The sequence below is a fragment of the Pongo pygmaeus genome, chromosome 19 (assembly GCF_028885625.2).
Source record: "Pongo pygmaeus isolate AG05252 chromosome 19, NHGRI_mPonPyg2-v2.0_pri, whole genome shotgun sequence".
Taxonomy (NCBI): Eukaryota; Metazoa; Chordata; class Mammalia; order Primates; family Hominidae; genus Pongo; species Pongo pygmaeus.
In genome coordinates, this window is record NC_072392.2 from 71,990,854 (window position 1) to 72,004,185 (window position 13,332).

At 53.5% G+C, this 13,332-nt stretch overlaps 1 protein-coding gene across 5 annotated transcripts in view; it reads left to right on the forward strand.

Annotated features, from left to right (window-relative positions):
* LASP1 (LIM and SH3 protein 1) overlaps positions 1–13,332 on the forward strand; it is an 80,179-nt gene that overhangs the window by 42,089 nt on the left and 24,758 nt on the right. For 4 of the 5 annotated variants that reach the window (XR_010124761.1, XM_054458046.2, XM_054458047.2 and 1 more), the window contains one exon: positions 6,804–6,888. The exons of the other annotated variant lie outside the window; for it this stretch is intronic. Coding sequence is in view for 3 of the 4 variants with exons in the window: in XM_054458046.2 (XP_054314021.1) it covers positions 6,804–6,888 (85 nt within the window). In the remaining variant the exon portion in view is untranslated. The remainder of the gene's footprint in view (positions 1–6,803; positions 6,889–13,332) is intronic. 5 annotated transcript variants of the gene reach the window in all.

Sequence of the window (13,332 nt, forward strand, 5' to 3'; positions counted from 1 at the left end):
CCTGTCCTTCAGGCCTCCTGGAGCCTCAGGGATCACTTTGCTTCCTAACACCTACGTTTTACAGACGAGGAAACAGGCCCGCATTTCCATGCCTTACTCAACTTGCAGAATGGTTTCTCTTCTATATTACCGACAGGGGCAGGCTTTTTTTTTTTTTTTCTTTTCATTTAGTGTGCAATCTGACGGCTGGTAAGTTCTTCCTCAAGTCTAGCCTTGATCTTTTTGACTGCTCTTTGTTTTCCTCTGGTTGAACAATGCCTCCTTGTTGCTTCCTATCGCCACCACTTCAGCCCCTTAGGCCTGAGGGGATGGACGGGTGAGAAACTGGGTTAGCTGGGAGCCCTCCCTTCCCGCCTGTGGGCAGCCTTCCCAGCAGGGGCTTTTGGAATCAGCAGCTCTTTCTAGAGGCAGGATGTGGGGGTTGTTTTTTTTTTTTTTTTCCTTTTGGTAAAACCAAAAGCTCCTTGTTGCTTTTGTTGATGTATTTTTGTTCCTCCTTGAACACAAAGCTGTGGTTTTTGAAGAGGTCCAAGCCTGGAAGGGGCGAGGCTCTGTGTAGAAAGGGTGCTGGGCTTTCGGGTTCGCTATCCTGTTCTTCTGACCCTGGAGTGTGGCTGATGGCAGGACTGGAGAGTGAGGCTGGTGGCCGACAAGCTGTCCCTGTCACCTGTGAGCCCGGAAACCTTGCCCCTGTAGTCCCACCAAGCAGGAAGGCCACCCAGAGGTCCTCACAGATAACCCCTCTCCTGGGACATGTGGCCTCTTCGGTATCATATCCTTTTTTTTTTTTTTTAATTTTTATTTTTTGAGGCAGAGTTTCGCTCTTGTTGCCCAGGCTGGAGTGCAATGGTGCAATCTTGGCTCACTGCAGCCTCCACCTCCTGGGTTCAAGCAATTCTCCTGCCTCAGCCTCCCAAGTAGCGGGGATTACAGGAGGCCACTACCACACCTGGCTAATTTTTTTGTGTTTTTAGTAGAGACGGTGTTTCACCATGTTGTCCAGGCTGGTGTCGAACTCCTGACCTCAAGTGATCCGCCCGCCTCAGCCTCCCAAAGTGCTAGGATTACAGCGTGAGCCACCACGTCCGGTTTTTTTTTTTTTTTTTTTTTTTTTTTTGAGATGGGGTCTCTCTCTGTCTCCCAGGTGGAGTGCAGAGGTGTGATCTCGGCTCACTACAACCTCCGCTTCCTGGGTTCAAGGGATTCTCCTGCCTCAGCCTCCTGAGTAGCTGGGATTACAGGCGTGTGCCACCACGCCCGGCTAATTTTTGTATTTTTAGTTGAGACAGGGTTTTGCCACGTTGGCCAGACTGGTCTTGAACTCCTGACCTCAGATGATCCGCCCGCCTTGGCCTCCCAAAGTGCTGGGATTACGTGCCCGACCTGTATCATATACTTTTGAAAAGTTCAGAGGGACAGGCAGCTCCTAAGTAGGTGTGGCTGAGAGGCCCCAGAATATCTCTCATAATGGCCGAGCTTGGAAACGAGTTGGGTTTGAAGGATGAAGTGCTTTGTTTTGCACCCAACCTGCCAAGCACATCTTTCCCCAGAACTGAGTGCTGGAGGTGGCTGGGGTCCATCTGGCCTCCCCTTCGCTGTCTGGGCAGCTGTGGTGTAGAGGAGAGTGCCTTGGGCAAGGTCTCTGTCCTTGACACTGGACCTCAGTTTCTTCTTCTGTAAAACGGCACGATGAGAATGCCAGCCCAAAGCTGTGTGGTGGGTTTTGAGAGAGAATGTTCACAGGACTCAGTGTGCCAAGATGTTGCTTTGTGTCTCTGTAAATTGTCCTGAAGCCCGAGGCTGCTGCCAATAGCTGCCTGTTTGCCCTGCTCTATCCCTGTCCAGTCCCTGTTCCTGCCCGGCTTCTTCCTGTCCTACATGCCTCTCCCTGCAAACTCCCCAGAGCAGCTGATAGCAGGGAGGAAGGGTGGGTGGGGCACCTGCAGAGAGCCCACCACCCACTTGGAATGATTAACAAGGGGCCGGTGGTACAGGCTGGCCTATGGGACAAAGGACAGCTGTGCTCTGGACTCTGCCCTGCACCCAGCTGATCACCCTGTCCCTCATTCCTCGCCATGGCCCAGTCTGTCATGAGGTTGGGTTCCATCGGGGTCACCAGCTGGGACGGGTGGCCCCTGGTCTGTCTTAGCACCCATGTTGGCATGCACACATTTCCAACCATCCCTGCTGGGATCTGGGGGTAATGGATGGGGTGAGCAGGAAGGGAAAAGGTAGAATTCCCAAAAATTGTTTCTGGAGGGAGGTCAAATCAGTTGGAGCTTTCTTTGAAGCCTGGCATGCTGGTGGTGGGGGGAGGGGTGCAGCACTGATTTTCTCATGCCTTTGCTTCTAGAAACAAACCCGTGACACTTGTCCTCCTCACCTAAATTATCCAGAAAGATCCTATAGACACAGTCTCCTGACTTTGCCCTCATGGGCTTCTCCTTAGTTGAGGACCCCCTTGCTGTCTGTGCCTCTTCCCCAACCCCCGTAGACCTCTCTCTCTCTCTCTCTCTCTCTCTCTCTCTCTCTCTCTCTCTCTCTCTCTCGCGCGCTCTCTCGCTGTCTCACTCTCTCATTCTCTCACTCTCTCACTCTCTCTCTCGCTGTTGCTGCTCTCCTGCCTGGAGCTGAAGATGAGGTTGCCATGGAAACCTGAAGCGTAGTGAGCCGGGAGAGGGAAAGGCAGAGTCGTCTCGCCAGGGCTGGGGGCTGGGGACTGTGGGCTGTGGGGAGGGGACAGGGTTGACCCAGCAGGAAGAATATAGCCCGAGCTGTCTGCCTGCCTTCCTCTGCCTGGGGTTGGGCTTAGGGGGCAGGGGAAGGAGCTTGGAGGCTCTGGAGTGCCTCTTTAATCTAGTTAATCTGATGCAGGATTAAAATCCTCCCTCACTCCTGCCAAATTAAGCTGAGCTCACATCTGGGCTGGCTAACCCCCACTTCCCTTCTGATGGGATTAGCACTCCAGCTGTTGGGGGCTGAGACTGGGGGGAAGGGTGCTTCTGAAGAGGATGAAGTACCTGCCAACCCCACCCAAGGTGCCTGCTGCATGTTGGAGGGGCTCCCGAGACCTTCTGGTGGGTGTAGGGTGAGCAGAGGGACACAGTGAGGGGTGCAGGGCGTGTGTGGACATGGCCTCAACGCAGCTGCTACCTTGGTGTCTTGGAGGCGCCCATCGGTGCAGAGGGCACATCTATATATTCATCGTGTGTGAGGCACAGTGCAGTGTTTGTAGGAACTTCAGACTGTGGAGTGGGTGGGGCACGTCAGGTGCACCTGTCTGGCGGTCCTTGGGCCACTGGAGCTGGCCTCTGTTTTATTTATTTATTTAATAAAAACAGGCTCTCGCTCTGTAGCTCAGGCTGGTCTTGAACTCCTGGCTCAAGAAATCTGCCCTCCTTGGCCTCCCAAAGTGCTGGGATTACAGGCGTGAGCCACTGCACCTAGCCTGGCCTGTTTTAACCCTGTGCATTCTGGCAAATGAGACATCCCAGGGTTTTGCAGACTGGGTCTGGAGGATGCGTTTGCCCTGCTTGCCTCTACCCCTCCCCACCAAATACTAACCAGCCTCATCTTCTCAGAATTGAGTCTTCGAGTGCTGGGCCAGAGCTGCCCGGAGGTCTCCTCTCCCCAACCCTGCTCGTGCTACATGTGCCTCTACCTCCAGGTGCTCTCCTCGCTACAGCCCCTGCCCATACAGTCTGCAGAATGGCTCTGATGTGGGGGGGAGGGTCGTCTTTTCTCCGAAGCGCTCCCTCTTAGGGCCTCAGGGCCTGCCAGCCCTGCTAGAGATCTTCCCTTTCTGGTCTCCAGGAACAGACTCGTGGTTGATCGTCCCTTGCCCTGGAATTGTACAGGAACTTTGAAGGGAGCTCCTCAGCTGTGGGTGGCCCTGGCTGCATGGCCATGTCTGTTGCCAGCTGTGGACACCTGTATTTGCCTTTCCTCATCTCCCCTTCCTCTGCTGGAGGAACTGCGAGTCTGGGCTGACCTGGGTGGCCAGGACCCAGGTGAGGGCTGGGGGAGGGGCACCTCTAGGATCATCTGGATCCGGGACAATGAAACTGGCCCAAGAGAAAAAGGATTTGCCAAAATCACCCAGTAAGTCAGTGGCAGGGCCAGAGCCCTGCACTGGGCCCTTTCAAGTTATGCTCCCTTGATTGAGGTCTCCGAATTCTGAGCCCTGCCCTTCACAAGTGGTGGCCTCAGGGGAAGTCGCCTGTTTACAGGTAGCTCTGATGCACTGCCATGTGGGCGGCAGGAGAACATGTCGAGCAGAGGGGCAGCTCGTTCCTAGCTCTTGGGTGTGTCAGTTTTGGGTGGAACGTGCCTCGGAAGAGGTCCCAGGAGGCCATCTATGGCTTACCTGGGTGCGGCCTGTGAGTCAGGGATCTGCAGGGATCACAGCTGTGGTGGGCTGTGGTCACCCAGGGCTAAAAATGGCCTGACGGGCTCCGGCTTGGAGAAGCCACCCACCAGTCCCTGAAGTAATTGGGGCCCATGCAGACCCCCAGACATTTCTCATACCAGCACATACACACAAACCACATGGCTCAGAGCTGCCTGTCTCTCCTGCAGCTGGTTTGCTAGGGGACCTTGTGATGAGAGAGGGATGGAGAAGGGCTGAGTTCTAGTCCTGCACCAGCTTCAGTTCCTGGTGTGACTTTTTTTTTTTTTTTTTTAGAAAGAGTCTTGCTCTCGCCCAGCCTAGAGTGCAGTGGCGGATCTTGGCTCACTGCAACCTCCGCCTCCCAGGTTCAAGCAATTCTCCTGCCTCAGCCTCCTGAGTAGCTGGGATTACAGCTATGCGCCACGGTGCCCAGCTAATTTTTGTATTTTTAATAGAAACAGGATTTCGCCATGTTAGCCAGGCTGGTCTTGAACTCCTGGCCTCAAGTGATCCACCTGCTTTGGCCTCCCAAAGTGTTGGGATTATAGGCGTGAGCCACCACGCCCAGCCTGACATTTGTTTATTCAACAAATATTTACTGAGCACCGCCTACTATTCTAGAAGCTTGAGATAAATCAATGAACAAAAGAGACCCCAAAATCCCTCCCCTCATAGAGAAGTAGTGGAGAGAGAAGATAATACATCGATGTGATAAATAAGTTAATTATGAAGACTGCTCAGGGAGAAGTGCCTGGTGCCAGCACACCGTTTCCTCCTCTGAAACAAGGGAGTTGGACCAGAGTCTTCTGGAGGTCTCTGCAGGCTCTGAGGGTTGCCCTGGCTTCGGCTGCCTCCAAGCCAGGCCCTCTTGCTGGGGACCAGGCTGTGCTGGGCCTGGAAATTGGCGGCTAAGTTCAGCATGAACTGAAGAGATCGTCTGGGCGTAAATCTGGATCCCTGTGTGCCTTGGCCATGTTGTTTAACCTCTCTGGCCTCAGTTCTCCCATCTGTCAAAGGGGTACACTGAGTATCAGTCACACAGGTGGCTGTGAGAATTTGGTGAACTAGGGCACATAAGCCCTTAGCACAGGGGGAACATTCACTGTTTGGTTTTTTTGTTTTGTTTTGTTTTTTCTTCTTGAGACGTAGTCTGGCTCTGTCACCTAGGCTGGAGTGCAGTGGCAGGATCTTGGCTCAGTGCAACCTCTGCCTCCTGTGTTCAAGCGATTCTCCTGCCTCAGCCTCCCGAGTAGCTGGGACTATAGGCGCACGCCATCACGCCCAGCTAATTTTTGTATTTTTAGTAGAGACCGGGGTTTCAGCATATTGACCAGGCTAGTCTTGAACTCCTGACCTCGTGATCTGCCCGCCTTGGCCTCCCAAAGTGCTGGGATTACAGGCATGAGCCACCGCGCCCAGCCTAATTCACTGTTGTTGCTACAGATTGAGCAGCCCTAATCCAAAAATCCAGAGTCTAAAGAGCTCCAAGATGCAACGCTTTGAGTGCCAACGTGATGCCACAAGGGAAAATTCCACACCTGGCCTCATGTGATAGGTCATAGGTCAAAAAGCAGTCAATAATTTTGTTTCATGCACAAAATTATTTAAAATATTGTATAAAATTACCTTCAGGCCATGCGTATGAGGTATATAGGAAACGGTCCCAGCCCCAAGATGTCTCAGTATGGATATTCAAATATTCCAAAATCTGAGAAAAAATCCAAAATCTGAAACACATCTCGTCCTGAGCATTTGCAATAAGAGATACTCAACCTGTATTTTACCTGTCACCCTCAGGTGACCTCCTTTTTTGTCCTCAAGCTGGCCTTCACACCTACCCTCCAATTAGGTTGGACCTTGTTAACCCTTTGAAATACCACTTTAACTGTGTGTTTTCTCTCTCACCACTTCCTCCAGGAACTCCCCCTGGATATGTGTGTCCCTTTGTTTTTCTGTCTCCCCGTTGCTCTCCTCTGCATGGTCAGTCTTCACTTCTGGTCTTAGCTGAAAGCTTAGTCCTGACTCACCTGTGCTCATCTTCCCCCAGCCGGGCCCAGTTGCCTCAACCTCCATGTGTGGTAGGCACAAGGCATGGATTATCCCCAAACAAGGGTAACCTTCAACGCTCAGAGAGTGGCCCAATGGCCATCCTTTCGCCCAGGACAGTTCTCCTTGGCTGGCCCATCACTGATGCCTGCTGTGTCTTCCCAGGTCAGCCAGTCCCAGCTGAGTCTGAGAAACACTTGTCTCTCCTTGGCCTTGGTGGTGGACACTGAGGTCCTCCTGTGTAGGGCCGGGCCAGGGGGTGCCCAGGCATAGGACGAAGTTCCCGGGAGAGCATGCTCTGTGAGAAGCCCAGAGGCTCCTGCCCCTTCCCCAGAGTCACCCCTGCTCTGTTTTTTCTGTCCTGCAGACACTACCCCAAGCAGTCCTTCACCATGGTGGCCGACACCCCGGAAAACCTTCGCCTCAAGCAACAGAGTGAGCTTCAGAGTCAGGTGAGGGGGCTGGGCGGTGCCGGGGCCTGGCAGGGAGGGATGCTGGGGAGGGATGTTGTAAGGTTGGCATTTGGCAAGAGTACCTTCCCCTGCGGTTACTCTGCAAGGCCAAGGTGCTGAAATCCTAGCATTGCCTTGACTCTTGACCTCACCCCTGACTTTATCAAAGGAGCAGGGTAGAGCGTTCCCCCACTTCCTACCTAGAGGGGGTTGGAGAGGTGTGAGTGTCTATTTGAGCCCGCTCTGGGGCTCCCTAAAGCCCACCTCCTCCAGGAAGCCATTCTCCCCTCCCTCTTGCCCATTCACACTCACCCACAAAGGAGGGGTTTGGGGAGGACCAGGGAATTTGCCTCTCCAGGTCATGCCAGTCTGAGGCTGGGCAGCCAACCCTCTATAGCCACGTCCCAAACCTTCTCCACCCACTGGAGGGCAAGGTGTGAAGGGGGCCCTCCCATGGGGGCGTGGGTTGGGAGCTGTTCCGCCTCTGTCTCCTTTGGCTTGACTTTCCAGAACACTGCTGAGTGGGAGGTGTGTGCCCCTGTAGGAGGGGAGGACGGGTTCCAGGCCTAGGGAGAACTTGGTCTTTAGGGGACACGGAGGAATAAGCAAAGGGTCTGGAGTCCTGAGAACAGAACAGCTGACCCACCCTGCCTGGGGGTGCGAGGGCTCCTGGGACAAACCTGGCCAGTGATGAAGTGGGGTGGGGCTTCAGTCGATGAAAGGATTATGCTCGAGAATACATGTAGGGGAATTTATCACGTGGGCAGCGCGCCCAGGACCCACTCAGAAGTGGGGGAGAAGACTGCAGAGGTTCCACCTGGGCCACAGAGAGGGAATCTCTCCCAGTTCCTCCGGAGGGGACTCCTGCTGCCTGATCTTGATGTGACTGCCTGGGTCCATCAGGGAGAACCGACCCTGCCCTTTGTCAGGCTTTCCATGCACCCTCTCTCGGAATCCTCCCAGCAGCCCTGTGAGGAAGGTGCTATCTTCCCCATTGTTACAGATGAGGCGACTGAGGCCCAGCGACATTGAGGGACTGGCTGAGGTCCTGCGGGTGGTAGGAGAGGCAATAATAATATTCACAGCTGACGATGGAGGGCTCAGTGCTCCGGGCGTGTGAGCTTGTTTAATCCTCACCTAGCCCTGTGCAGCTGTAGGATCACCTCACTTCAGAGAAGAGGAAATAGACACTGGCAGCTTTGAATGTAGGTTTGTCTAACCCAGGGACTATCCACGCCCTAAGAAACAGTTTCTACCTTAATAATAAACATGATAGTTCCTTATGCTGTTGAGAAGTTTTGCAGTTTAGGGCTGGGGGCCATGGCTCATGCCCGTAATCCCTGTGCTCTGGGAGGCCAAGGTGAGAGGATCACTTGAGTCCAGGAGTTCGAGACTGGCTGGGGCAACATAGCAATACCTGGTCCCTAAAAAAAAAAAAAAAAAAAACTAGCAGAGATGGTGGTGTGCACCTGTGGTCATAGCTACTTGGGAGTTCGAGGCGGGAGGATCACTTGAGCTGAGGAGTTGAAGGCTGCAGTGAGCCATGACTGCACCACTACACTCCAGCCTGGGTGATAGGGTGAGACCCTGTCTCTAAAAAAAGGAAAAGAAAGAAATTGTGTAGTTTAGCAAGTGCCTTTAGTTAGTTCCCCTGTTTATCCTTGACTGGGTTCTGGGGGAAGGTAAAAGCCCCACTGTCTCTGTCTTACAGACAGGGAAACTGAGTGAGTGAGTGCGGATCCAGGATTTGGGCCCTGGTCTTGTCACTCCCAAGTCTGGGGCCCTTGACGCTGCACAGCCCTGGTAGGGCCTGAGGCTCACAGAGGAAGGGAGCAGCAGCTCACACCTGCCACCCACCCACCTGTGGCACAGAAGCTGAAGTTACTGGGAAGCAGGGAACACCACAGCCTGCCTGGCCATATTTTACAGATTCTAGCCAGGCCCTGACTCCTGCCTTCGATTCCCTGCTCTGTGGAAGGGCCATGGGGGCCAGAGGTGAAGGGGCTCAGAAGGACCTGGGAGAAGAGGTGCTGGGAGCAGATGAAGGTCTTTGGGGACACACACACACACACACCCCTTTCTCAGGGAAGAAATTCAAACCCCTCAGCCTTTGTCAGTTCCACAAAAGCATGGCTGCAGCTCTTTTTGCCCTGGCACCCTATCCCTGAGGAGTGGGATTTGAGGAGAAAGCACCTCCACCTTGTTCCCCCTGCCCAGCATGGGCAGCAAGTGGGCAGGGCATGCTGTTGGCAGGGGCTGCTTCTGCCCCCCACAGGGGAAGCCGGCACCACACTCTGGGTTTGGGGGCTCCTGTCCCTGGCCTGTGCCTGCTGCTTCCCAGGGTCATGGCCTGCTGGGTTCCCGGGGGGGCCTCTTGGGAGATGACAATGGTGGTCACTCTTCATTAGGGTCTCACTGAGGGCCAGACCATGTCCGTGTATGTGTGTGTGTGCATGCATGCACACATGTATGTGTGTATGCCTGACTTTTTTAATCCTTACAGCCACCTGATGAAAGAGGGGCTCTTATTATCCCCATCATACAGATAGGGACACTGAGGTTTACAGAGGCTTCCCTGCTTGCACAGATCCCAGGGACGAGGCAGACATCAAGCCCATGACCTGGCCCTGGAGCCCGTTGCTCTGAACAGTGCTGACAGCACAGGCACCCAGCCCTGTGCTCCCACCCTGCAGGATGTACCAGTCAGCAGCAAGTAGGACGGGCTTGTGGGAATGCAGATTCCTAGGCCCCACCCAAGGGACTTCTGCTTGGCAGCTCTGGGTGAGGCCCAAGAATCTGCATTTTGACTCCCCTGTGATTCTGATAAGGACTTTTGGCCCCACTTTAAGAAGCTTAGAGATGGGCCCGTGGGCAGGAGTGTACCGACCCTGTTTGTATGCTCTGAGGGGTGCAACATTAGGGTAGGGCTTTGCACTAAGGGCACAGCTCTGTTCCTCTGAGCTGGGGGTCCTCGGGGGTGGGGTCTGAGGGCCAGGCTAGTCAGGGGAGGAAAGGGTACTGCCCTCTTTGCAGGCCTGTTCTGTCTCCCTTCCCACCGCCCACCAGCTGTGTGGTCTGAGACTGGCCTCAGACTGTCTTTCCTCTCATAGCTTTGCTTCCTCACCAGTAAAATGAGGACAGCAAACCCAGTTGCCTCAAGCTGGGGGCTGGGCCTGATGCTTTGAGGCTTGGAAGGGCTGAGCCGGCCAGGCTGGAGCAGTGACAGGTTCTGGTTCCTGTGGCTGCCGTGGGGGCAGAGCTGGCGAGAGCTGCCTGCGGCTGGCAGGAAGGGAAGTGGGAGCCTCTTCTACTCACCCAGCTTCACCCCACGGAGTCAGCTGGCTTCTCTCCATGCCCCTTCTGGGCCTGCCTTGCCCTTCCCTGTCTCTGGGAAGCTGCCCAGGCTATTTCAGCTTTATTTATTTTCCCATCTCTATATTGGTCTCCAAAGTGGCACTTTGGGTGTCTGGGACACCTGGAGCCTCCCCTGGGGAGGAGGTAACCACAGAACTGTCCAGAAATGACCCTCTGGGTGGTCCTGCCCAGGCCTGGCTGAGGCAGGGGGCTGGCAGCTGGGCCCCCAGCCCCCCTTCTCACTTGCTGCTCCCACACCACCCCCAGGCTGAGCAGAGGCAGTGGCTTTGGGGTGGGACTGAGCTGGAGGTGTCTGTGTGGCCCTGAGCCCAGGCAGAAGTGCCAAGTGCCAGGAGACTGTTCTTCCATTTTTTCCTTCATCAACTCACCTTGATGGGGTCGTGGGAAATTACAGGGGGGTTTCTATCCTCCTCAGATCTTGTGAGCAGCACGGGTAGTAGAGTATCACTCTTACCCGAACTAGCTGGCCTGAGATTGAATCTCACATCTGCTGCCACCAGCTGTGTGAACTTGGGCAAGTTGCTTAACCTCTGTGCACAGTGCCTTCGTCTGAATAATGTGGATTACCTCTCTCCAGAGGGTGGTGTGAGATAGGAGGATATGTTAAGCATTTAAAGATTCCTGGTGTGGAGTCAGCATTCAGTGTTTGCTATTACTGTTCTCCTGGAAAGGAGAGGAAATGGAACTTGGACATGAAGAAGCTGGGAAATATACACAGCAACCTTTTGACCATGACTTCCATCCCTGGCCCTTTCCATCAGCTCTCCTCTCCATCTGTGTGTGTCTAATTTTTTTTTTTTTTAATTTTTATTTTTTTGAGACAGGGTCTCTCTCTGTTGCCCAGGCTGGAATGCAGTGGTGTGATCTTGGCTCATTGCAGCCTTGACTTCCCAGACTCAAGTGATTTTCTCGCCTCCACCTCCTGAATAGCTGGGACTACAGGCGTGCATCACCATGCTCGGCTACTTTTTGTATTTTTAGTAGAGACAGGGTTTTGCCATGTTGCCCAGGCTGGTTTCAAACTCCTGACCTCAAGTGATCTGCCCACCTCAGCCTCCCAAAGTGCCGGGATTACAGATGTCAGCCACCGCGCCCTGCCTAAATTTTAGAAACTAGTGTTTCTTTTTTGTTAGAAGGGGATGGGTTACAAAGTATGTTGGCCCAACACATAGTAGGCACATAATAGTGGAAACTGTATTTTGCTCAATAAATTTTGTATTTTTTTTAGAGATTTTTATTAATTTTTTTTTTTTTTTTTTTTTTTTTTTAATAGAGATGGGGTACTATGTTCCCAGGCTGGTCTCGAACTCCTGGGCTCGAGTGATCCACCTGCCTTGGCCTCCTAGACTGCTGGGATTACAGACATAAGCCATTTTGTTTTTAAGTCCTGCCTAATTTTTGTGTTTTTTTTAGACGGAGTTTCACTCTGTCGCCCAGCCTGGAGTATAGTGGCATCATCTCAGCTCATTGCAACCTCCGGCTCCCAGGTTCAAGGAATTCTCCTGCCTCAGCCTCCCAAGTAGCTGGGATTATGCCCACCACGCCTGGCTAACTTTTTTTGTATTTTTTTTAGTAGAGATGGGGTTTCACCATGTTGGTCAGGCTGGTCATGAACTCCCGACCTCAGGTGATCCACCACCTCTGCCTCCCAAAGTGGTGGGATTACAGGCGTGAGCCACCGTGCCTGGCATAATTTTTGTTTTTAAGTAATGATCCTTCTTATTATATTGGGTCATCAAGGCAGCTGTTTTCCCAATTATGCTGCTTTGTTTGGCGATTACGTGTCTGCATTCAATTCATTCATCATCCAACAAATGTTGATCTGCACCTCCTGTCTGCTGGGATGAGAAGCAAGATAGATCCAGGGAGAACAACTAAGAACTGACAGAAAAATTAGAGTTTCATGGATGGTGATTGTTTGGGTGTCAGGAGCCTCAGGTGTCAGTCAGTCCTGGCCCTGACACCAGAGTTTCCAAAATGGGAGCCCAGGCATCTCCCAGGAGTGGGGTCCTCTGGGAGTCTAGGCATCTCCCAGAAGTGGGGTCCTCTGGGAGCCCAGGCATCTCCCAGGAATGGGGTCCTCTGGCCGAAGCGCTGAGTTGCATCCTGGCCTGAGCGACAACTGGGTTGTGACCTTGGGCAGGTCCCTTCCTCCACAGGGACCCCCACAGCACCCTGGTGAGCCATCCTAGACAACAGGGGCAAGCACTCCTGCCAGGGCAAGAAGGGAGCCCTGAAGGAGGGGCTCTGGGCTGGGCCCTCCCTACACCCCTGGCCCCCCATCCTTCACTTCTGCCACCCCTTCCATACCCAAAGACCTTTCAAAGAGCCTTCCCCATCTTGATTCTCCACAGTCACGGTCTGAAGGTGCTTAAAAATGGTCACAGACTCCAAATGGGAGGGATTTTAGAGATCAGCTAGCCAGCTCCCTTCAGGGGACCCAGAGAGGGGAACTGACTTGCTTAGAAACACACAGCAAGGTGGTGCTGATCCCAGGCTCCCTCCCTTCTCAGCCCCTACCCCTCAGCCCTACCCTCTGTGGGCCTTCTATATTAGTAGTGAAATGAATGATCCTTCCTCAACAGGGAGGGGGAGGCAGAAGCAGTTCCCGAGCCTGGGAACCTGCTGATGTCATTGCAGCATCGCCATGGCGATTATTCCCCTGGATTAGGGGCCTGACCCTTGCAAAGCCAGGAAGCAGGGGACGGAGTGGGGGACTGGCACTCGTTCAGCACTTCATCGCTGACAGAGCACTTTCACACTGGCTCTCCACAATGCGCTGCTGCTTTAGAGCCACTGTCTGCATCGTGGGTTGGAGTGACTGGCGTTATGGTCCCCATTTTACAGATGTGGGAACTGAGTCTTGAGATGTGAAGTCGTTGGCCCAAGATCACTCAGAAGTAGGAGACTGAGCCTGTGTTAGTGCCAGCTCCGCCTGGCTTTGTGCCCATACTTGGTGATAAGAAGCCCCCTCCCCATATTATACCTGATTTCTGTCACAACTCTTTTACAGATGACGAAACCGAGGCCAGGAGCTTGAGATGTAGGGCTTCTGTATCTGGAGCTACA